The following is a 27396-nucleotide window of genomic DNA, read 5'->3' on the forward strand; positions in this document are numbered from 1 at the left end:
CACTTGTTTCTAACACAAGTTGGAGCTGGCAACCATAAGAATTCTTACTATGATACAGCTACTGCACCTTTCCATAGGATTCAATGGCACCACTACCCACAGACAGGAGCATTCATAACATGAAGCATTTTGCCTTCCAAGAGGACTTTTTTTTTGCTTTTAAACAGCAGAAACTGCAGAGTCAGTATTTCATTCAACAGAAAAACTAAACCCAGCAAAAGACTGTAAATTAAGCTCGTAAGAATCATCCGTATTTTGAGTAATGCACACTTCTTTGTGAGCTGATCCTGTTTAGGGATGGTATGTTTTTTGTTAGTTTAAGGCAGCAAGTCTTACAAAATACTCAAGCTCACCTCTCTCATGTTTGTGCTACTGTAGCCTTATGTGCACAATAGAACCTCACTAATTTACACTAATGATTGGAAGAACAATTAATTCTCTTGGTAAGTGAACAAGAATAAGGCATTACATTATATATTCTGATCACTAATTATAATTTAGCTCTAATTATAATCTACCAGCAAACATACTTCTGTATTTTAGAAAATAATATCTCTTACCTTCAGATATAATTATGTGTGCAGATTAGTGGGTTCTGCTGTGTAAACACGCAGGTGCATAAGCAATTTTCAGGTTTTTCTTCATTACATCTGATAAGAAAGTTAATGCCACAGATAGAGACTGTGGGAAAATAAATTAGGATTTCTCTATCATTTGTGCGGATATGCACAACTGGGCAGTAATTTATAGCTCAAAAAAAGAAGGACATTAATGTTTACAAACTCAAATGAAGCAAAATCAGCAGCAGGAAGCAAAGGCCATTCCCCAACCACAAATGGCTTGTTTTACAGGATTCCAAACTATATGAAAGAAACAAATACAAAAGGAATACAAGTACTAACTTGTATATACAAGTTTGAAATCAAGTAAAGCAAAGAAGTGAAAAATTTGTTGATGCTTCTAGCAGATGATATTGACACGTTTAAATCCTGAAGTAAACTGCAAGTAAAGACACAAGACAGGATGAAAACTAAATGGCTGAACTGAAAAAAAAAAGAAAGAAATGGATTGATGTGCATTGCAATGAGATAGAAATTTCCCTTCATATGTGCAAAAATCCACAGTTTCATTAATGTAGAGGTCATACTTCTAGGAATTGATTTTAGACCAAACCAGTCTCCCTACATCCTGGAATCTACCTGTTTACATCAGCCACTTTAAGAGCACAGTACCCTGTTCACATATATAGTATTCAGCAGTTTCTGGCATTCCTCAATTTAGTGTTCTCCTGCCTTAAATCTTGAAAACAAAGGGGAAAGTTCATCCAGGGCATCATACCACTGCTTTTGATTTATACCAACACTTAAATCAAACCCAAATTCTTTCTTCTTCCATGGTAGCAGGAGTCCTTACAGGACTTGTAAACAGCAGTACACAATACTGTAAACAAATAATTTAAGTTCTGCTTTATGCAAGATGTTAACTCAGGTCTACCAAACAGGTGAAAATGAAAAGGGTGGCTTCACACAAAATCCTTCCCTTTTCTCCCAGCAATTCTTTTCACTACGTCAATAATCCTGAGCTGAAACAGGGGTTGATGAGAGCTTTATTTTTGCATATAAAAACAATGTTCTAGAGCTGGCTCTCATGTTCTGTCAGGAAGTCAATTGCTGCAGAGATCAAACTGAAGTATTTCAAAAGTATTTCGGAAGTATTTGCTACTTTGGAGGAGGACTTATAATTTGGTGTGGCGTCCAGTTCTAGACCCAGATGCTGAGCTTGCCAAGGAAGCTGATGCTGCTGCATCCTCAGCTTCCTCCAGCTCATCGTGTAGCTCCTGGCTAACACTGGACTGGAGGGCTGCAGGAGTCAGCCACTCCTTTGGCAGGCAGCTCTGGAGGAAGGGAATACAAGAGCTGAAGTAGGCAAGGCGATTCACCCATCGTGGAATCTCTTTTCCACAGAGAATCTATGGGGGAAGGAAAAACAAAGGGTTAATTTGTTTTCTGGATTCAGCAGTAACAAAACTGCAGTACTGTAAATAAGAAGCAAAAGCTGCAGCAGCCTTGCAGTTTACAAATGCCAGTCAAGAAGCACCCAAGTTAGCTGCACTATGACCTTTTCCATCGATAAATGCAGCATTTTAAGTCCCAAAAAGACACCTATATTCCATTGTGAAAGTTGGACACGTGGTTGGTTCTATGATTTTCTTAGAAGTCCTGAAAAGCCTAAGCACCTCACTCTTTTAAAATAACTTTTCTAAAAGGCACAGAAATTAGTTAAGCTATGGTTTCTATTCAGTGCTAATTCCTCAGAAACAGAAACTGCAGGAGAAACCCCAATGTTACAAAAAAGCACCCTGAAATCAAGTGGCCAGCGTCAGTACTATAACTGTATAGAGTTACACACACAGCTGAGGCTCCTTACTGTGGTGGCTTCTGACAACTTCCACAAGACATCACTATCCTACAACACAGGTCAAGCACACACTTTGGTTCACTGCAACTATACAATGCACAGCTGGGTTCAACTCCTCAAAAATGTATAAAGTTGCATTAAGTACTTATTTTTACCTCACATCAATCATTAAATAATTTTGTTGTCACTATTCAAGGAGTGAGTTACTTTATTTAACCACCTCCATATTAATTTCTGGTATCACAGTGCAAATCTGGAGAAGATGGGCACTACTCTGCTGTAACTGAGCAGCATTTAACTTGCAATTATACCCACTTTTATAGCCAATTTGAACACTAAATAGGACAAGACCTAAAACAGAAACAATATGACCATACAGCTGAAGAGTATGGCAAAATCCTGGCCATATAGGCCAGATTTCACACCAACTGCAGCTTTGTCAGTGTCTCACCCTACTTACTTGTACCAGCATTGCACATGAATCATCATCTCTACAAAATTTTCCACTACCACTGGAAGATCAGTCTACATAAAACACAGGCTATACAGCAAGTATGCATTAACTGTTTTGGAAAAAAAACCTAAATAAATTCTGTGAAACTTCACATGGGAAAATCAGCCATCCTTGTTTTGGAGTGTTTCAATGAAACACTGGAATAAATTTTGTCAAGCAGAGATTGCCAACTATCAATGAAAACCAAAGTTTCCATTCCCCTCTTTGACCTGGGTTACTTGTTCCTGGCCCTTTCCCATGTGTGGATACACATGTGAATGATCAGGCATTCAATCATATTGGCAAACTGATCGTGTTACACAACAAATCCGAAGGGGAAAAAGCAAAGCCTGTTCCACTCCTCGGTCAGATACTCTGCATGACCATCAAGGATCTAGATGACCAGATCACAGGTGCTGGCAGAGCAATAACTTGACAAAAGCCTCTCAAGCAGAAGATTAACATTATCTGGGGAACTTTAATGCCTTTGCTATTCTTTAACACTAGGTCATAACTTTGTAAATTATTTACAGTGTGATGGTTCTGTGGGGAAATACAAATAATGTGAGAAAAATAACAAGTAGTTCTCTCTTCAGTAGCAATCCCTGAAACAACTAAAATTATTTCTAAATCTTCTTAATACTTTATTTACTAGGTATCTCTTTAGGAATGCACCTGTGCTCTAACACAAACTATGTACAACAATAATATTTAGCAGCAAAATCTGGTGCTTTGGACATACGCACAAATGCAACCTGAAAAATGATGATATTTGCCCAAGGCAACAGAGATAGGAAGTGAGAAATGAAGCCAAACGTTCCAAAGGACTGGAAGGATATGATGCTCTGTAACCACCTGTGAAACACCTTTCCATAGACCTTTAAGTTTGTTTACCTCAGATAAAGCTGAAGAAAAGTGATTGCAGTTTTTGTGCATTAGGTGATAAGCATTTCCTTTGAATTCCTTTCCAAGCTCTTCTACTATTTTTTCTATATCATCTTCCATAAAGTCAGTACTGCCTAGAACCACAGCCTCTCTAGAAGAGAAACAGAGAGTAGAAGGTGATTTGGCTCCCATGATACATGTGGGATACTGTTCACACATTGCTCAAAAGTCACTCCACTGTGGGTAGCAAGATCTTTCTGTTCTCCAAGAATAATGAAAGTTCTTTCTATTCCATTTTATGGCACCACTTTCATCTTTATCATGAGAGATGATGTTTTCTTGCTGATTATGAAAAAGTTACTGCATTGCTTATGCTGTGTAAGCAATAAAAGTTAGCTACAAGTCCACAAAATTTGTATGCATTTCAGGAAGTTAATGGTATGCTAAAAAAAAGATCTTTGCTGTAGACACTTCATTGTCTCATCACCTCTGTTTTTCATTTCTATGCAAACACATGAATTTCTCAGAAAGCTAGAAATCCTTTACAATTCAATACATCTATCCTCAAAAATAAATGCAACAAATTGTCTTTTTCATATGCTTTTTCAAAGAGCAGGAAAATAGGTAATCTTTCTTACTTAAATTTAAATGTTTCTCCTAGCTCAGAAGCATTTCCTGGTGAAATCTCAAATATTCCAGAAAAAGGGTATGGATGACCACCATAGGCAAATTCTGAAAGAGAAAGCTCAGATTTAACAAAAGCAGCATCTGATGACAGTAAAAAACAGCAGAGATTACTGACTGGAAGGTGACTTCACAAGGATCTAAAGTTAGCAACCAGACGTTATTTACATGGAGAGCAAATTAAATGAACTGGAAATTAATACTTTTGTCAGTTACTACTCAGCCTAAGTAAAAACTAACAGGAAATTTCCTACATCAGTGCACAGGTTTAACTTGAATAACTTTGCAGAAAGTACATACTGTTCTCATTGTATAAGTGAGCATTTACAAGTTAAATTGTACATCTTTATACATACTTGTCTTTAGAATTCCACTTACATATGTCTATGAAAGTGGATAGTACTTTGGGGATTCAAAGTACTGCATCCTCAGAGGTCTGATGGCATTTCTATTCAGCATACACCACAGTCCTCTGTGGCAGTGCTTAGTGGCCTAATAGGTTCTTTAAATTTCTTGATTTGCAAGAGTTCAATTCTTTACAGGTTCACAAGTTCTCTACTAGAGCAAGAAAGTAAACCAGTGCATGCATCTCAAGCACATAGCACCTGCTGGCTTAAGCACTCACACTACATGAAAGCATCATGGTGTGCTGCAGCTTCCGTCTGTGTCTGTAAGATAACAGAGCACGCCACAGCCAGAGTGTAATAAAAAGCTTTAAGCATGACTTCACACTTCCTTTCCTCAAAACCCATAACACATCACCCATGTCTAGCACTCAGTTTTGTGGATAATCTTTTTTACAACAGGTTAATGAATAAAAGGTTTGATGTGCCTGGAAAAATGCAAGTCATTGTTCTAGCAGGGGCATGATCTGCTGTATGAGAAAGCTGCTATAATCCCAACAGGAAGGGAGGCACATGTATTTGGCACAGCTCAAAAACTGGGTTTCAGGCACAGCACTATTAAGAGTCAGGTCTTTCTGGGTCAGATTAAAAAAATTCCCCAAAAAAGTTTTAACAATAAGCATTGTATTTTGTCAATTTGTTGCTCTGGTAACACTTGCAAAATCAGATACAATGTGACCACTACAGTAGCTGAAACATAGTTTAAGATAACTTTGGGCAGTGCGGTCTTTGGAGCGCATACCCTGCCTTTTGCTCCTTCCCCTCACCTCCCAACATATTCCAAAAAAAAACCACCACAGCAGTAGATTTTCCTTCTTTAACTGGACTACTTTCAGCAGCACCATCACCTCGGAGTGTCATTATGCTTTGGGCAGAAACACCTCAGAGCTGAGCCCGTGCTATGGTGTGCACAAACACCTTCTGGCTGCAATGCAGGTTCAAAGTGGCCTGAACAGACCAGGAGGCTGCAGCACCCAAGCACAACCTATTTAGCAAAACTGAAAAGCATTGCTGTTATTTATCACAAGGAGCACGAATGGGATGCCTTTGAAAGAAATGGTCTCTAAAACAAACCAACCTACTAAAATGGAATAGACCTTTGCCTGAGCATCATGCACTTTCAGGTGTCTCTCTGCAACAGATTATTGTTCCTGTAGTTAAAAATTAACTCCTTGCAGTAAGTGCTGACAGAAAACTGAGGAATGGATTCAACCATCCTTTATACAAAGCACACATTTGTTTTATATAGGTTTCTTTAAGTATTTCCAAACCTAAAATAAAGATTTCTATGCCTGAAGAAGTTGTATAGCTTTATACAAAAGAATGCACAGTGGCTACCAGGTTATTCATGTCCAAGGTTTTTTTCCAGAGGCAGAATAGATGAGAAAAGAGATGAACAAGTTTCAGGAGCTAGGCTCCCCTCACTATCTGAAAAATGCTTTTTAAATAACAGTATTACTGAAGGAAAAAGTAAGTTATGCTTTTCTTGTACATACCTCGGCCATACACCTCTATACCTGAATGGAACACTCCAATTCCAAGGGAAGAAGTATATTCATTCATCCAATACTAAAAGAAAAGAAGAAAAAAACCAAACGCAAAACTTAAGTTAGTTTGCAGTACAGATTTATCTTTTCAGAGCAGACATGTGTCCCCCCACATCAAAAGCATTAAACCCTATCACAAAGTATTAAACCTTATCACAAAGTGTAAACAATACATTTTACAGGAACAGAATGTCCCTAAAATTCCCAAACTGCACGCAGTGAATTAATTCCATTAGGTTCTATTCCAGTTTTTTAGTGCTGTCAAAGTTTGTCAGCCAAGGAGTCTGAACCTGGGAGAAATCCAGATCAACCTCCCATTTGTCAACAAGCTGCAGGCTGCTAAGTTTGCCATTAGGTGGAACACATTCTGGAATCAATTGCTGTAATTTTAAGGAGCACATTTTTTCTTCAAGGTCCATCAGAATGTGGGATTGTGAGATACACACACCAACTGTCATTAATAGCAATGACCACACCTGCTTTTGAACAGATGAGCACAAGACATACTCAGAGATGAACCGAAATTACCTTCATATATTTTGTCTTTGAACACTCAATTAGAGGTCACCATGCAAGAGACAAAGCTCTCTCCAGGCTGCTGATGCATGGGGTTCTAAACATGAGGTTTAAGTCCTTTGCAAAGGTCTGACACTTGTTTCCAATATATCACTTGTATTGTACCCAACAGAAAACAGATGCATTTCAAAAGGAATCAGAAGTGAATTTTTTTTAGAAAATGGAAAAAATAGTAAAGAAAGGAAACTTCTCTTAATGCTTTCCCTTTTCTTTTATGAAAGTGCAGCAGCAGCAAGTGTCTATCAGAAGCTAACTGTGACCCTGAAGACCTCAAAGATGCAGAACTCTGATAAAGGAAAACCTCAAAGTACTCTTCCCCTGTCTGCATCACCACTCTCAAAGTATCAGTCTCCAAGCATTAAAAGATTTCAAGTGACACACAATTTGAGAAGGAACCTGAAACAAAGCTTTAAAAAAAACAGCCTCAGTTGTCCTTAAAACTGAAATTGGCTAGCAGGAAAATCCTCAGGAAAATACAAGGAAACCACTATTTTGTCAGTTACTCCAGTAACGGGATTTTTTTCTTCCCAGAGCTTCTCTGTGAGCTTTTACAAAGCAGACTTCAAAAAGTCAGCTGGCAGCAGGATTCAGGCTGAGGCAGTACCCCCAGTAAATTAATACTGGTTTAGCAAGCAGGCAGAAAGCATCAAGCCATCTTCTTCACACAACCTGTTGACATAATCAGTGTTTTCTGATGCAAAGCCACTGTGCAGCACAACCAGTGTTAAAAACATAAAAGGCTGCAGGTGTCACACTTGAAGATGTGCTGGCTGGAGTCAGTGTGTAATTTACAGCACCACTGCAAACATTACAGCATGTAGGCTTTTTGTCTCCCAATAAAAATGATACACTAAACCTCAGGTTGACAGGCTATTAATAAAAACGAAAACAGCTAAATGGCAAAAAGAGCACACCTTGCCAATAGTTACAAACAGACAAACCAGCTGTGGGAAATTTTGTCAATATGAATTAAGAGAAGGCAGATTTTGCACCTTATGTTTACTTAAAGCTCAACTGTGATCAATGGATAAATTTTGCTTAAGATTAAACTTTATCATTGGCTTTAATTTCTGGCTTTGTCAGTGTAGTGCTATGTTAGCTAGTGGGGTATGGATGACTACACTAAATCATCACCTTAGTCTATTTAAAAGGCTTAGCAGCTCTTTCCTTCCATCCCCCAGAAAAGAGCAGAGAGCAAGTCTCTATGAACAAGCTACATCCAGAAATACACTGCATTAATTTACTCTGTATAGGAAGACATATATCAGGGAGAATACAAAGAGGGAAAGAAAGGAGAAGGATGTGAAGACTACTCATCTTAGTGGGCTTGTGAGCATAAAAAAAGAATTCTGCCTACAAGGTGAAATCAAAGTCCCCATGAAAACAGAAGAGCTACTGTAACATAAATGTGTTCCGGTTCTGAGGCCCTTCCTATCCCACGGTTTACTAGCTCACCATTTCAAAATAGTTTCAGGTTTATATTTATAGTCAAAACCGTAGGCACAGTCAAGGTACAGTTTGTCATCACTGGAATAAAGCACGTTGGCCTAATGGGAAGGTGTATCCAAATGAACCTTATCTAGAACTGAGCTAGACAGGGTCTCTGGTGCTCTAGTCTGTCCCTCTCCTGGGCACTTGTGGCCAGAAAACTCAGAACCTGGCTGCTGAATTCCAAACAACCTACATATCATGTACCCATTGGATCTGTTAATGCCAAGCAAGGTTATGGCTGCTTTCTGAAAAACAGAACAAAACTTACACAAGATACCCCACATGCAGTGGGACAGAATAAAGCCTAGCTGGTTATTTCACAGAAAAAAACAAAGAGAAAAAGTATTCACAGTACTCCCCAGCCACAACTCCATGAAACCAAACAAAGTATAGGGGAGAGAGAAAGTGAGTCACCAAGCCTTGTCGCTGATCCGCAGAGATGCGGATGAAGGGGATGGAAAGCTGATCCAACAGGGTACTGAGCACAGCCTGCCCCTATCCAAGCACACACTCCTCCCTACTGGTGCCACCTCAACACTCAGGGCTTGCTACACTGCACAAAGCGAGCACTGGTGGCAGATAAAATCAAAGTTAGCAGCTTTGGAAGAAGTGCCTGAAGGAAGCTGGCACTTTGCTTCATACTTCCAGTAAGAACAGAATAGGTTAATTGAAGATAAAAGAATTTCAATGAGGCAGAATTACTTTCCCCCTAGGAAAGTAATTATATCTAATTATTACTTAATCTGGATGAGCTATTGGAAGGTTGGTCCCATTTACTCACTGAACAAAATGCCTTATCTCACTGACGAAATGCAGGACAAATGCAACAAAGAGTGCTGAATTTGGCAGCAGCTGAAAAGATTATATACAACTTACAAAATAAGGACTGTAAATTAAATTACATCTTATAGCTTACTGGATCAGTAACATGCCCAAACTGATCCCACATGCTACATCCTTGTTTCCATTACACAAACTGGATTCCCTTTAGTCTTGATATGGATTTTGCCATAGTAGTATGGTGCAATCCCATATCCTCAATATTTTGCAAAATGTCAGTCTTCTAAAACAGGATTTCAAGTTTAATCTATCATAAGGAAAATATTAGAGAAGAATTTTTCTATGCGCACAATAAAGTCATGTCACTGCAATGAAAGAAAAACACTAATCCCAGTGCATCAAAATACCTTCAGAGTTTTCATTTACATTAATACTTTAGCTTGCTATTGCCTTATTTGACAAGGGAAGAAATAGGATACTACTTGGGCACAAAAAAAGTAGACTCCTAAAAATAGCAGTTAGTTAAAATGAAGCTATAAAGTACTCCAGTTCTCAAAACACAATATATCAAAGCCTTCACCCTACCCTTTTAATGATCATAGAAGATGTTCAAAGGCATGAACTGTACCACGTAAATATGCCCTTAAGCTTCTCTCCCTCCATAAAGTTACCAGTCCTTGAAAGTCGACTTTCTTCTACAACACACACATCCCCCTCACACTCTGGTTGTATCGAAGATTTTTGCTTTTTCAAGCACTAAGGACATTGGAAGGGTATACCCTCCAAAAGCAACCAACTCACTCCTGTAAGGAGTTCCAACAGCAGCAAGGTCACTTAGCACTCCCCTGCATACCTAAGCAGCTGCCTGGGAAACGAAGCCACAGTTTGTGTTCAGGTTAAAATAAAGCTGTTTGTTCATTACAGTAACATTGGTTCTGTCAACCAGGTGAATAACAATGGTCTTTTGTTCCAAAAGAGAAACAAAAAAACCCAGTCCCAAACCTTAACTACAGAACAGCCCCAAACCCATTTCCAAGTGACATGGAATGTCAGAAGCAAACAGCAAACCTGCTAATGTCTCAAATACACAGCTGGCATGGTTTGGTGAATAAACAGAACTTCAAAACTGCTATTACAGAGGACTCCTCCCTTCTTCCACCCACTCCCAGTGTCCCCAAATAAAGCAGTACCATTGACTTCAGCAGGCTGTTGTACAAGCAGTAAAAACTGCTATGCAACATGGAAGTGAGGCTTTGGTCCCAAACAAGTTTCAAATGGACTGAGATGTGGTTTAGCAGAGCAGTTTGATACTGTGGTATTTTCCAGACATCACACAAACCTGTGTTTTTCTCACCAGTTTGAAGGAAAACTGCTTCTCTAATGGTCAAATAAAGTAGATATTGCTACAAAACAACAAACAGGACTGAAAAGGGAAGCAGAAATATTCTCCTTAGTGGTATGTATAATCTCCTTATGTATAATCTGTGGTGATGTGCAGCTTCAACCATTAAAGTCACCCCTACATGTAATCAAGCACCTGCAAATAAATGTGCTTGGCTGCTTCTTCTGGAGAGCAAGTTCCTTCCATGGATGGTGGCTTCAGAGACTCTGTGAATTCTCGATGGAGGCAGAATCCCAGTAATAACAACAGGATAACCAACAGCCCCCCAACACGTCCTTAGGAAAAATATGACACGAGCTTTTAGGAGCACACCCTTCCTGTTGCTTTTTTTCCTCACTTCCCTCATGTCAACTGCCAGCCTTCCTAGGATGGCTGGAGTAAAACTGATCACAGCAATTCAGCTCTGGAGGAAAAAGAAAGGATGATGGGAATGAAGGAGTGGACTATCACAAGAGAAAAAGAGACAGCATGCTGAAGTCACACCCCACCAGTGCTACCATCAGAGGGAGAACGGAGTTTCTTAGAGGCCATGGCAGGCATTTACACAGGAGTCAGTCCACTCTGTTAAGGTTTCACAGCCTGCCTGTGAACTGGGCTCACTCAGCACAATTAAGCAAGTCTTCATGAGAGCAGTGGGTCTTCCATTTTGGTGAGTCAGAAGTGCGTCAAGCCTTGACTTCAAAGATATTCTTATGTAAGAGTCACGAAGCTGAAGTCCTACTTCTTTCTCTGTACAAATATTTATAGTTAATATATGTAAAACCATCTTTTTATGCTAAAAGATATTCCCCAATATATATATTTGCACTGTAGTCCAGAGAAGTCATATATATGCATGTGACAGGGCAGCCTTCCCTCCTCAGGTCTAGTGTAAATAAAGCACACTGTGACTTTTTACCATACTAGCATCACATATGAGCTCAACCAGGTGAGCAAAGACCCTTACTTTTTTCCTCCCATCTCTGAGAAAAATCACAGTGAACAGACTGTTCCTGTCTCCAGTCTCCCCTCCCCGTCTATAATGAAGGAAACCAAAGTCAAGGTAACAGGCTATATTCACTAGAGAGAGAGCTAAAACACAGGTGTGGGCAAAAAATCCCCCCAAAAAGGGACATTGATTTCTGAGGTAAGTATTAGAGTGAAAGAAAATAATGACAAAAATCAGGCTAGTTGCTATGATATTGTAAATATATTTGATTTCAAGCCAGATAGATCCCTACTGATTGCTATTAAACATTTTAGGATTTGAATGTGACTGTTCCCAAGCAAAACAAGCTGTATTTTCTCACTTCCAGCAGTCACTGGCACTACACTATACACCTTCACCCCTTCAAAACAGCGAAGGTTCACTTTAAAATGGTGGTGGTGGTAGAAAAGCCCATCCAAAATAAGCTAAGCAACACAACCACTGTCACCTGAAGCTAGTTCTCCATCTTACCGTCCCTCTATCAGCAGACTTAAAACTTGGTCACAGAAATACTGCCACTCGTTCTAATTTCCAGCGATTGAAACGCATTAATGGATAATATTTTCTTATTACTTATCCAAGCCTACTGTTCCATGCAGGTACTTACACCTCATTTGTTACCATGGCATTTGAGCAGCTTCCAGCTGAACATAAGACAATACCACAGCTGCTGTAGGTGCCACATAAAGATTATCCAGGAGGGAGGGAAGGTGAGCTCATACGGCTGCAAATCAAGCTGGAGCGACTCCCTTATTTCTACCAGGTCGCAGCCACAACAAAACTATTCAAAATTACGGTCTAGCAAACAAATCACCTTACTGACACTGGGCTAAAAAGCTCTTATCCTTACAGCGACAGAGGTTATCCTGAACTACCATCCTCTTGGAAAACTGGTTTTCGTGAGCAGAAAGGCAGGGCCTCTCTGCTGCTGAGCTTCGGGGCAGTAGCGGAGGGAGCAGCACAGCACAGGGACGCTCACGGCAGGGAAAGTTTCCCCCGCGACAGGGAGCGGATCCACCTGTCACTGGAAGACCCGACCCGGCAAACTTTTGTCGCAGGTCACAGAGGGGCTGTAGGAATCCGTCAGACCTCCCAAATCACCGCCCCCGCCCTCCCCTCCCCTGCCCGGGCTCGTTCTTTCTCCCGCTCCGCCGCCCCCGGCTCCAGCTCCCGCGGGGACGGCCACGGCAAGGGCAGGCAAAGTTTCGCAGCCGCGCTGGCCCCCGCAGGGCAGGCCACTCCCCGCCGCCGCCCTGCCGGGAGGGCCCGAGACCCCCGCCCAGAGCCGTGCCGGTGGCTCACCATGTCGTAGACGTTCAGGATCACCAGCTGGTTCGCCATCGCCGGCGGCCCGCGGGCGCCCCCCGCCCGCTCGGTCGCTCCCGCTGCGGCGGCGGCGCCGCTCAGGCCGGCGGCGGGGCGGTGCGGACCCCCGGCGGCCGCTTCCTCCTCGTCCTGCCTGTTGCTGCGGGGCGGCGGGGGGCGGCGGGCACCATGGAGCCGCCGCCGCGGAGGGACGGGGCCGCGCCCCCGGGAGACGCGCTCAGCCCGCGGCCGGCAGCAGGGGCCGGGCGGCGCGGGGGGCAGCGGCCGCGGGCCCCACCCCGGTGGCGGCGGCGGTGCCGGTGGCGGGCGGGGAGGAGTGAAGGGAGGAAGAGGGAAGGGAGAAGCGCCGGGGCGGGCCGCGCCCTGCCTGGCGCCAGGCCGGGCCGCGGGACGGCCGGGCAGCCCCGCCGACGGGCGTAAAATGGAGCCGCTCCAGCCCGCCCCCAGCGCCCGAGCCGAGCGGCACGGCCGCGACTACAGCTCCCGGCGCGCCGCGCGGGAACGCGGGCGGGAATGCGGCTCCCGGCGTGCCCGGCGCCGCCCCGCGGCCTCGCTCGGAGCGCGGGGCCCTGCCCGGGCCGTGGTGGCTCGTCCTGCCGCGTCCCAGCCGCCTCCCGTCCTGGGGAATTGTCCCGGGCGGCCGCAGAGCGCTGCTGTGGCTCCCTCGGGCCTCCGGGGACCCGACCCGGCGCGGCTGCCCGGCTGTGCCCGCCTGCCCTGCCCCGTCCCGTCCCGTCCCGTCCCGTGCCTGCCACTCGTGCGCCTGAAATGGTTGGTTCCCAGAAGAGAATTAGTTAGTTCCCGGTCCGTGTGGTGGCCGCACAACTGTTAGTTAGTTCCGTGTCCGTGTGATGGTTCACAGCATCCCCCGGCACCGCCATTTCACGTCTGAGTTCAGGGAAGAAGGGGAATTTGAAGTGGCTCGGCAGAAAGGACGTGCGAGCCGTGCGGACCTGCGGATAACCCACATGTGGGTGCTGCTGAAGGCAGGCCGCTCCTAAGGCAGCGCTCACCTTCCAAGAGTAACCTGGCCATGTACGCTTCCTCTACAGTCTTGTCAAGCGACAGCAAAATGAAAAGCCTTTTGTTAAAAGCTGGAGAGAAGCAGGAGAAAAAAAAATTGCATTCTCTCTTCCAGCACACTCAATTTTATAAAGACAAGCAATGGCCCTTCATAGCAGTTTAAAAAAAGATGCTGCTCACAGCAGGCTGTGGATGTGCCCGTGGGACAAAGGTGCTGCAGGAGGGAGAATGTTCCCACCCCAGGGGTATCCTGAATTCTACTATAATTTCTGGCTGCAGACATTTAGATGTTTAGCCCCTCTTAGCTAAAATTCCAGTTGGTTGCTGAGCTCCATTTTGTGTGCAGAATAGCTTTGTCCCTCGAGTACCTCAGCATAGCTGATGCGGGCAGTTAAAAAAGCAATTCCTGGTTTCAGGAGTGAGCTTTGGTTAGAGGAAGCGAGTACTGTAGCAAAAACTTAAAACACATCTGGCTCCTGATTGTCAGAATACATAATTCAGGCACCTGAGGGACCTGCGTGTGACCCTGAGGTTGGAAGTAATGCCTTACTTTGCCAGTAAAATATGTGGACAGATCCATATGTCCATTGGGTAATGTTCTTTGCTCCTTTGGCTAAAAGCTAGGAAACTTGTGGTTATTAAACTGAAAACTTTTGTGGGAAATAGTTGCTTCCATGTTGAGGAATACCGAGGAAAATATTGTTTCTTAAATCTGCAGAGGTCAAAAACCTCACCTGAAAAGACAGAGGCTCCATTTCCAACTAACAGTATGCCTTAACTGGAAGAAACAGAGTTGTAACAAATGACTTGTAACAAATCACTTAGTCTTCATTGTCTCTTGTTTGGTTTCTGTCTATAAGATGCATTGTGAAGCAGAAGGAGAGGAAAACATAACTTGTAGCCTGTAGTGACAGGAGAGAGAAATTTCATTTTCTGTGAAGAGTAAATCCCAAGTGTAATTTATTTGACTTAAAAATTGAATTTTGCCATTTAAATACTAGACTTTATCGATAGAGGAGTAAGACAGTATCACAGCTCTGACTTCCTCAGTGATGCAGCTTATCTTTTCCTCCAGTTATCTGCAAAAGGCAAGAAAATCCTTCTTTTAAGCCAAAAGACTGATTTGGTAGTTGTGAGAAGCAATGTTAAGCATGAGTGAATACTGCAGAAAGCTGTGCCGTGTATAGTGTATGTTGCAGGGGTTTGCATTTATGGGAGTATTTGGGAGAGTGTGGAAGTATGGTATGGGGACACTCCAGGATGCTCACAGAGATCAGTTGTGAGCACTGTCACCACAAAAGAAGCACAGTGTGTGAACCCAGGGACTTCTGCACTGTAAAACTGAAAAACAAGGTGCTTGAGCCCTTAATTGAAATACAGAAAATCTCAGAGAAGAACACAAACCAAATTCATTGTTCATCAATCTTTGCTGCATTTACTTTATGCAGTGACATGTTTCTATTCTTGTATTGGAGCAATACACTCAAAGAGCAGTCTAGTTTCTTTGTCTTTATGGCAAATGCTATTTTCTATTTAAATTTCAAAGGTGGAGAAATAGTCAAGATTAGCAAAGCACCAATTTTCAGCCATAAATGAGAAGTTAGAGAAACCCAAGGTGCCTTAGATTCACAGAGAGGTGCAGTTTCTGGAAATTTTCTTAAAAGATTATAAAAATGTAGAAATCTGGCACAAAGAATACATGAGCATTTAAAATCATCTGTTATTGATTGCCTTTCCCCCCTTGATCATCACAGCTGTTCAAGGACAATGAAGAGTGGCCTTGAAGTGGCATCTGCCAGGGATCTCAGCAGTCACAAAGGTATCCTGTCTCATCCTGTGAATTGTGCCTGTCCAGCTTACCTAAGGAGTCCCTTTTGGATCCACTGATACTGTAAGTAGTAACTCCACAAAATTTAATGTTAATGGAGACCTGGAAAAACTGAAAACAGAATGTATCAATGAAGACTGAGGGAAGGAAGGAGGCACGAAGTATTTGAGTCTTCTCTTTATCCCTTAGTTAGTAGATCTCCAGCCTGACCTAGCAGTCGGTTCACCTTTTCCATTTTCTACCTTATGCTATTGATGAACCCACAAACCCATCCTCTGTTACCCTTCATGTTCCTTGCTAGTTTCAATTCCAACCAAGCTTGGATTTTCCCAGTTCTGTCCCTACATACCCTTGTTAGCTTGCCCTGCTTCCATCTCCTGAATAATTTGATTTTGCATTTGAGCTCAGTCATTATCTCATGTAAGGTATGTTGCTGGACCTGATTTTGAGTCATGCAGATCTGTTTATAGCTACAGTATATTAAAGTGCACTTCTATTTTAAACATCCTACAGTCTAACAAGAAAAAAAGGTCAAAGGCTCAGCTTGTCTTCCCATTTGGACAGAGAATTCTCTTGCCTATGCCAGGGGTAGTAACACAAGACTTTTGTGGCTCAGCCAGGGAAGCTGCAGTTGCCTTGTGGCAGAAACCCTCCTAACAAAGAACACTGGAAGATTGATTAATGGGTTTCTTTCTCATGGTTCTTGCTGAATCAACATGGAAATGGTAGAGTCAGGTGGAGTCTTCTGTGAGCCCTGATTTCTGTTTAAAAATGATCAACAAGAAAATTACTTCAGTGCCTTGACATCCTCTCATGGCACTGTCAGTATGCCATTTTATGGTACCTAGAGGTTATTAGCAGAAATATTTATCAAGTCCTTTTATGAAAATACTCTTGGCAATACCCTTGGTCTGGCTGCCTGCAGTGTGCACTGGTTGGGCTGGCAGATCTGCCCCACTCTGCCTGACTGCTTCTTGTTCTTTGCAGTCCTCAGCTGCTGCTCCATGCACAGCCATCAGCAGGCTGCCTTGCTGGGATCCACCTCTGTGTCACATGAAATGGATCAGTAGATAAGAATGAGTGCCCAGTAAGCCTGATAGCTTCATCTTACAAGCCTTGTTCCAATGGATAGTTATTGTGGCCTTGGAACTGGCTAGTTTTGTCTGAGAGATTTTTTCCATATGGTCCTGCACCGTCTGAAAGGTTTTTGAATAGCACAGCAGCTCAAAATTGTAGAGTAAGATCTGTCAAGTTTCATGAACAATTTTGTGGGACATGGCTGTGGTGATGTCCAGAAGTGGTCCCCTGAACTTCATAGAGATGGACTGAGATTGGTCTTTTGTACAGTTACCAGGTGACTCAAGTAGCCAAAAAAACTCCATACCATTGCCTGTTGAGGGAATGGCATCTGCTGATTTTCCTATAATAGCCAAGTAAAGAGGAGCAACTACCGTGGGAAAAGACTTAGGAGGTTTCCTTAGGCTAGAATAATGAATAAAAGGACTTTTCTTAGTAAGAGTTGTGTTGCACTTAGGAATTCCATGTATCTTTGGTCTGATGCTGTGATAGTAATCCAAAAGCCAGTGCCTTACAATGACAGAAAACTGCAAAATAGTCTCTTTTTGATGTACTGAAAAGTTATCATGCTATTTTAGTCACCTTCTCTTGGCAAAAATCAAAGTTATTATGCCATTTAACTTCTAGTCAAACAGAATAGGACAGAAATAATCTAATTATCTTCTTGTAACAAGTGCTAAGGCTGAAGACCAGGATTTTCTTATTAGAATCATATGGATATGATATCCATATAATATGGATGCAGGCTTACCATATCTGAAGAATAAATAGCTCTAGTTTGCTAACTCTTTTCATGGTGTATCTGTTAATCTAAAAATAAAAATTTTCAGTCTTAACAGGGCAATAAAATGCTCTGTTATTTTATAAATTTAATATAAATTTCTGCTGCTGTCATTTTAAAAGATCAAATGTTCTTCAGTGATCTCCTACCTGGAATTTCTATTACTTTGCCACTTAATTAAAAAAAAAAAAAAAAACAAAACTACTCTAAAATATTATTTACTTAACTGAGAGTAATCTGGTGAGAATAGTGATCCCATGAAGAATTCCTGATAGAGAAGATTTTGATCCAAATACTTGGCAATATGCATTAGGAGTGCTGTTTTATAAGTGTAGTAAATGCATCATCCCACAGCAGCCCAAAAGATATTGCATTTATGCATGTCATCCTCATAACAGACCTGCAAGGAACGGGCAAGTAAAAATTTTTTAACCCCCAAAATTATTTGTTTTCATTATAATCTGGAAAAAAAAAAAAGAAAAATGGAGGAGCTGCAGCCACTGTAGATCAGCAATAACATAAATTTAGATGGGACTGAGTCATAGGTAACAAGCTCTCTAGATAAAGAAGCAGCATTTTGGAAATTCGAGAACTTCATTCAGTTTGCTGTATCTCCTATTTTGTTAAATGTTTCATTATATCCAAGAAGGTGTCCATGCTGCCAAGTACTTGTTTTCCACTCTGTAGGAGAAATGACACAGTTATTAGGTAAATATAACATATCTTAAAGTTTGTATCAAGGATGTACGTTAAGAAATCAAGATGGTTTGGGATACATTTTCAGCTAATGTAATTGGAAGAGCTTCACTGAAATGCATTTACAAATTTAAGCTGTGACCCTAAAAATGATTTCATATGGCTGCATGAGCTCATGCAGTGAGAACCAGAGACAGTGTGCTGACCTTATGTCAAAATGTTCTTTAAATAAACTGGTTGCTGTCTGGTCATTTTTAATTCCAAAACCAGCATTACATCAATGGAAAGTAGATCTAAAATAGATTCATCCAGACATTTAATGAACACCATCCACATCTTTAATGTCAAATGAGAGCTAGATAACCTACCTGCACTGGATAGACAGATCAACACCAGAATCTTGAGCATATTCCAGTTATTTCACTTTCGGGAAGCTTGTGTTTTACTCCTTAGCTTCTCACTTCTCAAGTACCACTTCTTAAAAATTTGATTCACTTATCTGTTAAGTCACATCAGTTACATTGTTATTTAGGCCTTGGGTTAAAGCACCTGACAATGTACTTTTATTTCTGTGTAAGTTCTGAATCCATCCTTTATATAAGGAAGTTCCAACATTTAAAAAACCCCTGTTGTTGGGAAGCATAGAGATGGCTTAATGGAAAGACTGTTTTGTGGGGAACAGAGGGAGATACAATTTTCATGGCTAGGGAATAATTTTTTGGACCTTGGAATGATATAAGAAATATCTAAAATAAAACAATCCTGAAGTACTGTTTGCTTTCCATGCCTTTTTCCTGTCATTTCATCAGATACTGCAGGTCCATTGAGTGTTCATAATCTGGAAATTGAACAAACAGCACGTAAACAAAGAAACTGCAAAGTTGGAAACCTGAGTTAATTGAACTGACTGAAAAACATTCAGCTACATGATTACTGTCACATTCGTGGAAGAACTGCACATTCAGTGGTACACAACTATTTTCAAATTATGTTATAATTCCATAAGACAGATGATGAAATAAAATCAAGGAGAAAAGTAACAAAATTTTCCTGCACCTGGACTTTAACTGCTAAGCTTACCAAACCATGCATATCCATATTCCAGTGCTGTCTGAAAACTAAACCTGACTGAGGGACTTGGCTGAATAAGATTGTAACACCATGGAATAATGCAGCTATCACTATTACTGAGGACACTTTCTCCCTGCCTTTCCCACAGCCTCCTCCAAGCTACTAGCAGTGTGTAGAAGGAGGCATCTTAAGGAGAGCTAATAGCAAACCATGTTGAGGCATACACCAGGCAGGTGATGCAAGAGTTCTGCAAGAGTTGTGTTGATAAGCAGTAAAAGAAAATGGGACTTACAAGAGACAACCTCTGTGTAAGAACAGGCTTATTATAAATCATGTGGGCTAGCAAACTTGAAAACAGGAGTTTCTAAATCTTTAGAAGAAAAGTTCTTAGTTTCTTACACATTGTCTGTGTGTGTATCACACTGACAGTTACCCATGCATCCCTAATGCACTGCAAGCAGAAAATGTCAGTATGCTTGCTAAACAACTAACTTAGAGAATCCTATGAAAGTAACAAATCACTTTATGTAATTCTGTATCCTTATATGCTTCACTTGGCCATGCTGGATGTATTTTCTACATTATTAATGAATTCTACTAAAGCATTCATTGATGGGTTCCTTATAGAGATCAATGGTTTGTGCCATCCCCCCAGTTACAGGTACAAAGCATACTGCCACTTTATTTGGATCTATATGGATATGAACATGGCTCTGCTAGCTCAAATACATCAAGTCTGGAGTGAGTTTGAAACCTATGAGGTTTCCTTGAAAACATTCCAAAGAAAAAGAGAATGTGGATAATGAAAGTTAATTAACAGCCTTCCAATATTGCTTCCTTAATTTCAGTTGGCAGAATACGACTCATTAAATACATGGGATAATAATGGATCTGGCTACAAAATACCATCATCTCTGAAGCAGATGACTTGTTCAAATATCAAGGCCCAAGCAATTCTGTTTCAATACATCAGAATGCAGCAGGGCTAACAAAAACTCAAAAGTCAAACAATTCAGCTCAGTATGAAGCTTTCTAATTATGGCTTCAGGAATAAACATGATGCAAGACAGAACCTATTCTTACTCTAACAAACTATTTTGAGTTTCCTGAGAAGCTGAGTTTCAGAGAAGACTTAAGAAGCCTAAAACTAACTGTTACTAACATAAATACTGAGCAAAACTGTTGAGTCTGTTTAAGGTTCCAAAAGCAGAAACACTTGGTAGCTCAGTTAAGATTGGTCTTGTCTCTTTTTCTCTCATTTCACTGGAAAATGTATCTCCAGAGGAACTGAGCTTGAAATTTCAGTTTTCATGCCTTATCTAGTGATAATCTTCCTGTCCAGTCTGACTAAAACTTGAATTAATCTATGGGCTCAGTGCTCTCAAGAGGAATGGTAAGGCATCTCTTGCATATGATTAATGGATTCAAGTTGCTTCACCCCAAACTTACTTCAGGTGTTTCTGCCATATATTAACTTGCAGACTTATCTCAATAAATGAAATATTTGCAAAGTCAAAAATTATGCAAATTCTGCTCTTCTAGATGTGAACATATGTGCCACTGGCTTCAATTTAAGGTGTTTCCACAAAATAACCAAATATTTCTGAGATAATTCAGATGAATCAATGGATTCTCCTCCTTCCAATAGATTTGGTAGGAGAAAAAAGACTCTAAATACAGCAGTTTTATTTTCTCTGACCTAATTATTCTGCAGTTCAGTTGCATAAGGAAAGTAGCAGTTAGTAAGTAATGCTAGAACTCACACTGTTAAGGAGCAATTTACTGAAATTGCCAGAATGCCTAAGTTCCCATTTCAAGGGGGGAAATGAATTATTGATGCCCTGCTGTGAAAAACGGGATAGGAAAAGCCCATTTCTGGTTATCGGGACTTTTGATCTGGAGTTGTGCTATGTTGCCATCTAGTGATAAAATAGAAAGGTACAAGAGATGGCAGCCGAGGGAGGGGAAACCAAACCTACATAAACGGCACTGTTTATCCTAGTAAAGATCATACCCGTTTCTTGCAGTATAATAAATATCAATAATTACATGCTGAGAGTAAAATCGTTAATAAAAAGAAGGTAAAACCACAGAAATAGACGTGGATATTTTATAATTGGCATTAAGAGAGCTGGTAAGGGTCAGATGGCGAATATGCTTCAGGAAACATTTGCAGTTGAGAGCCCCTTGTAAAATACACATTCAGAATCATCCTCACTACCCCATGAAAAAATTAGATTTGATAGATTTGGATTAGTTTTGGATTAGGAAGGCCTGTGATGTATAAAATTTTGCAGATCATAAAACTTTTGTCAAATACTTTTGCTACATGTAAGTCCTTGTATGTTCCCATTGCTGTTCGTTACTGCTTTGTTCTATTTTCTTATAAACTCTTAATCAAGTAAAAACTGTGAGTTTTTGATCTTGCTTTCTTCTTACTCCATTAGCTTCTATTCAAAGAAAGTAGAACAATGACATGCAGTGAGTTTTTTAGGACTGACAGAAAGGCTTACTTAAGTTTAGGTACTGTGGTGAATGAAACAAAGGGCAGCTGTATGTGCAGATGACAGCTCATCATCTACTGTCTTTAACCTGTCTTCAAAGAAAAAGAAAAATTATTGATTTTGAATTATTGAATTTTGAATTATTGAATTGAATAAAATATTATTTAAGCACAAAGCTATCTCAAAGTAAAATAAAGAGACCCAGACATGGGCATTTCATCAAGAGCTTTCTTTCATCAGGGTCCTACTCATCATTGGCTGCTTGTAGAGTTGCAAGTGTAACAATTTTAAGTAGCGCTCAACAAATAAAAACAAACCAAAATTATTCTGTATCCTAATTTTGGTTGCTTCTGAGAATAATACTTCTGTTTTTCAAATAGGTATGAACAATAGATACCTGTCTCAAATTCCAAAAAAGTTTGCACAGTCTCTGAGAACACTGTTTAAGTAGAATAAAGTTTATTATTAATTACATTTTAGTCCACCTAGGATAAGGCTGTTTATTACATCATTTTGTTTTTGAAATTCTTAGAAAATGGTATTATAAAATAAATTTTCAAACAATGGCATACCATTAAAATGATATTTACTCAGTCTAATAATTTCAGAATATACAACACTCAGTTTTCACTACATTCTTTCCATAGCAGCAGACAGAAAACAAAAGCAGTTTCCTAACATCTAGTTTTCTAACAGCAAAAACATCTTCACAATACAAGTAATATTGCTATCTTTTTTTCCTCTTTCATTTTAATTTTGAAGATACTAAAAAATGTTAAACAAATCAGAAAAGATATAATGATGGCAACCTAAGAATAAAGAAAAAATCAAAATGAATTATGATGCCATGGATGCATATCTTGTGCCAGATAGTGTGCTAAATACTAATTACTTTCCACTAATTGTTTAGGTCAGAAACCCATTCCTAACAAAATTTATCAGACATATTAATCCCTACGACTAATCCATGTGAGATAATCTCTTAAATGAATCTCCATTCAGTTCAGATATCAATCTGAAGAGAATAGCTTGTACAATAGGTAGTCACATTTTATGTCTCAATTAAACAAGTAAATTGGCATTCCTGTTGTTGACATATCATGACTTCCACAGCGCTTTTGCCTAAACCTTTTTCTGACAGTTTGCCAAACCAGGTGTATGAGGAACTCTGAGATGAGTCTTTGGTTTGACTGTCATGTTACTGCCAGTTAAAATGTCTGAATAAAATTTTCACAAAACCTGAAAATTCACTGAATCACTAAAACTTACTAATTATTTTGTCTCTATGAAATAGATAACAGGCTTCACCTTTCTTATTATACCTGTGTTGGTCCTGCACTATTGTCAGGAAAGAAACCCCTGCAAATTTATTTTTCCTAGCACAGTTAAAGCAAATAAATAAAGATGTATACAAGCAGAATATTTCAATAAGACATTTTCATTTTCAAGTGGTAAATTGTCACATGATATGCATTTAATTTTTTCTAAGTAGCATAATTTCAGCTTGTGATGGAATAATTGCAGTGAGATCTATTTGGAAGGATCTGCACTTTCAGGATCATACAGCCACAAAAATAACTTGTAATAAGTAAAAGAGAGACACATTGATAGTTTTTTAACAGATACTAATTTATCACCACAATAGCATTTCTTCATGTGACAGCACACAAGATAATGTAACAATATTAAATAAGGCAAGTGCTGTAAGGTAATCTCTTACTCTGTTTCTTTTTTGATTTGCACAGGCAACAACAATCAACTCAATCCCTGGAAAGGTCGTGGAGGCCCTCATTTTGGAGGTCATCTCTATTCACATGGATGACAAGAAGGTGATCAGGAGTAGTCAGCATGGATTCACTAGAGGCAGGTCATGTTTGACTAACCTGATTGCCTTTTAGTGAGGCCTTCAACAAGGTCTCTCAGAATATCCTCACAGACAAAGTCAGGAATTGTGAACTGGGAAGGTGGACAGTGAGGTGCATTGAGACCTGGCTGAAGAGCAGATCCCAGAGGGCTGTAATCAGTGGCACAGGATCTAGTTGGAAGCCTGTCACCAGTGGTGTCCCCAAGGTTCAGTACTGAGCCCAGTATTGTTTCACAAGTTCATAAGGGACTTGGATGAAGGAGCAGATGCCTCCTCAGCAGGTTCACTGACAACACAAAGCTGGGAGGAGTGGCTGATACCCCAGAGGGCTGCACAGCCCTTGAGAAGGACCTGGACAGGCTGGAGAGATGGGCAGAGGGGAACTGTCTGAAATTCAGCAAGGGCAAATGCAGGGTCCTGCACCTGTGGAGGAATAACCCCAGGCACCAGCACAGGCTGGGGGCCAACGTGCTGAGGAGCAGCTCTGTGGAGAAGGACCTGGGGATCCTGGTGGACAACAAAGTGTCCATGAGCCAGCAGTGAGCCCCTGTGGCCAAGGAGGCCAATGGAATCCTGGGGTGCATTAGGAGGGCAGTGCCAGCAGGTAAAGGGAGCTGATCCTGCCCCTCTGCCCAGCCCTGGTGAGGTGCACTTGGAATGCTGTGTCCAGTTCTGGGCTCCTCAGGACAAGAGAAATGAGTAAGGACTGGGGCATCTCTAATGAGGAAAGGCTGAGGGGGCTGGGCCTGTTCAGCCTGGAGAAGAGGCCCTGAGAGGGGACATCATCAATGTCTGTGTGTCTGAAGGAGGGGTGCTAAGAGGATGGAGCCAGGTTTTGCTCAGTGGTGCCGAGCAATAGGACAGGAGAATGGCAGAAACTGATGCACAGCAAGTTCCACCTGAGCATGAGGAAGAGCTTCTTTACTGTGTGGGTGACTGAGCACTGGAACAGATTGTCCAGAGAGGTTGTGAAGTCTCTGATGCAATCCTGTGGTCTAGGATGATCCTGCTTGAGTAGGGAGCTTGGACCAGATGACCCACTGTGGTTCCTTTCAACCTGCCCCATTCTGGGGATTCTGTGAGGGAAGCAGCACCTCCTGTCTCAGAAATAAAGGGGAAAAGGATAAAACTTCACACAGAAGAGTTTTTTGTCCTCTCATGACATCACACTTCTATCAGGAGCCCTTTCTCAGTCTCTCCATGTTCTTGTGTGCTGTGCAGGTATATACAGCCTGTTCTGCTGCAGCAAAGGAAGAGGAGTTACTCACTGCTGAATTTGTCAAGGCAATGTTACAGAGCTGTTATTTCCCTGTGTATCACATATGTTTTCATGACTGGCACATTGCTGACATACTTCTGTGTCAGTCATGAAGACTAACACCTGGTATTTCCATCCCATGGTATATGCAAGAGGAATAAACATTCAGTGGGACGGACTCACCACCTTCCCCACGAAGTCTGGCAGTGTAGGGATGTGCACAGAGGCAGTTTTTATAAAACAGCTGACATGCTGCAAGTTTACATCCTACAGTTTGCATCCTGCAGTTTCCTATTCATCTGCTCAAATCAAAATGCCGAGTCTTGCAATCCATCCTTAGAATAGGGCAAGCTGAGTAATCATACAGCTGCTTGCTCAGAGGTGGCTGAGTAGGAGAACTTGCACAGGAAGAATATAAGCTTGCCTCCACAGCTGTGAAGTTCAATAAATTTAGCAGACTGCAAACTACTTATGAATTCAATTTGTTAGCAAGGACACTTTTTTTTTTTTACTATTGAAGGCTTTCATATTTTCCCACATGATCACAAGTTCTTAAAGAGGGGTTGAGGTAAGAAATAATGTATGTTATCAATTCTTTATATTGAATTTGGCAGATGCCATGAAATAAGGAATTTTATAAATAAGATGATATTAATTTACTGTACCAATAGAATGTTTAATCAGAGTCATTGTATGCCACACACATTTTAAAAATTTCAAACAAGTACAGAAATTCAAAGGCATTAATAACGGGTTGGTCTGCCAAAGTCTGCCATAATCAGCCTGAATTTGTGTCAAAATTGTTTTCCATAAAAATGAGGAAAAAAATGGAAAAGCTAAATTAAGATATAAGGCCAAAGAATATATTCAAATTCAAATTTACCTTGCTTTCACTGATGGAGAGTGGATCAGTTCTACAAAAATAGTAAATTTTGTATTACTTTAAATTATCATTAAAAAGATTGCTGTTGAGTATTTTACACAATTTAAATCAGTCTGCTTGTATGAGATGTATATACAGTGTCTAAAATAATGTTCTTAACATACTGGATTTGGTTGTTTTCACTGCATAAATATTCTAATACTTAAAGAGGGACCCTTATTTGCTGATGTTTCTGATTTTTAAACACACTCTAGGCATTTTTCATAGGTTTTTTTCTAACATAGCTTCTCTCTTACCAAAAATGTGTACTATTTAAAGAAAGCATGACTTCTGAAAATGTTGCTTTATTTAAAGTTATCAGATTAAAAAGATCAGTTTTCAAGGAAGTTTATCTGTTGCATCAGAGTGCTCAATGGAGACCATGTGTTGTGTCCTGGATGAGGAGAAGACTCACTTCTCAAACAGAGGAGACACATCCTGTAACATGATGGAGCAAAGTGCTGCTTGTATTAAAATTAGAGCCTCAAAGTTTTCTGCAGCCTTACTGCAGCTGGAATGAACAAAGTCCAAGGGTGAGGGAAAGGCAGGGGAAACTGTTGTATCTTGGACATCAGAAATACAATAGAATTAGGTTTGCATGAAATCAAAATGTGAAATTAAGATTTAATTTAAATAAATAAAATTGAATTTACATTAAAAATGTTTAATCTGATTAAGTCAATGGTACATCATCCACTGCCTTCAAAAGAGGTCAAGAATTCATCCATCAGTTAAAGTGGAAAAAAGAGGTTGTAGACAATAATCAGAGTTTAAAATGTGGAAGCATGTTTTAATCACCCCTCCAGTACAATGCTAAACAACCGTGGCAGAGCTCAGGGGTGATCAGCAGAGTAGAATCCAGCTGGAGGTGTGGAGTCACTGGCATTCCCCAGGGATCAATACTGGGCCCATTCTTATCCAGCTTGTTTATCAGTGGCATAGAGGCCCCCTCAGCCAGTTTGCTGATGGCACTGAACTGGAGGAGTGTCATGGATCACCTGAAGGCTCTGCTGCCATTCCATGAGACCTGGATGGGCTGGAGAATTGGGCAGAGCACACAATGGGGCACAGCAAGGGCAAACCCTCCTGCAGGTGGGGAGGAACCCCCAGTGCCAGCACAGACTGGGGACTGACCTACTGGAGAGAGCTCTGTGGAGAAGGACCTGGGGTTCCTGTGGATGACAAGCTGTCCATGAGCCAGCAGTGCCCTTGTGGCCAGGAGGGCCAATGGTGTCCTGGGGAGCATCAGAAAGAGTGGCCAGCAGGTTAAGGGAGATGATTCAGCCCTGGTGAGGCCACCTCTGGACTACTGTGTCCAGTTCTGGGCTCCTCAGCACAAGAAACAAAAGGAGATATTGGAGAGGGTCCAGTGGATGCCACAAAAAGGATGAGGAGTCTG

At 41.0% G+C, this 27396-nt stretch overlaps 1 protein-coding gene and 1 long non-coding RNA gene across 2 annotated transcripts; one reads left to right on the plus strand and one right to left on the minus strand.

Annotated features, from left to right (window-relative positions):
• Positions 1 to 1588: 1588 nt before the first annotated feature.
• Positions 1589 to 13026, minus strand: DESI2 (desumoylating isopeptidase 2). Its single transcript, XM_063151912.1, has 5 exons — positions 12950 to 13026; positions 6381 to 6453; positions 4435 to 4528; positions 3806 to 3947; positions 1589 to 1969 (listed from the first exon to the last, which is right to left on the minus strand). Exons 1-5 carry the CDS (start codon positions 12986 to 12988, stop codon positions 1736 to 1738), a joined length of 582 nt encoding a protein of 193 aa, XP_063007982.1. The 5' UTR covers positions 12989 to 13026; the 3' UTR covers positions 1589 to 1735.
• A 703-nt stretch (positions 13027 to 13729) lies between these two features.
• LOC134416768 (uncharacterized) lies at positions 13730 to 26541 on the plus strand. Its single transcript, XR_010027377.1, has 3 exons — positions 13730 to 14008; positions 15751 to 15887; positions 23699 to 26541. It is a non-coding gene; the product is annotated as an uncharacterized LOC134416768 (long non-coding RNA).
• Positions 26542 to 27396: the final 855 nt, after the last annotated feature.

Source organism: Melospiza melodia, chromosome 3 (genome assembly GCF_035770615.1).
Source record: "Melospiza melodia melodia isolate bMelMel2 chromosome 3, bMelMel2.pri, whole genome shotgun sequence".
Classification (NCBI taxonomy): Eukaryota; Metazoa; Chordata; class Aves; order Passeriformes; family Passerellidae; genus Melospiza; species Melospiza melodia.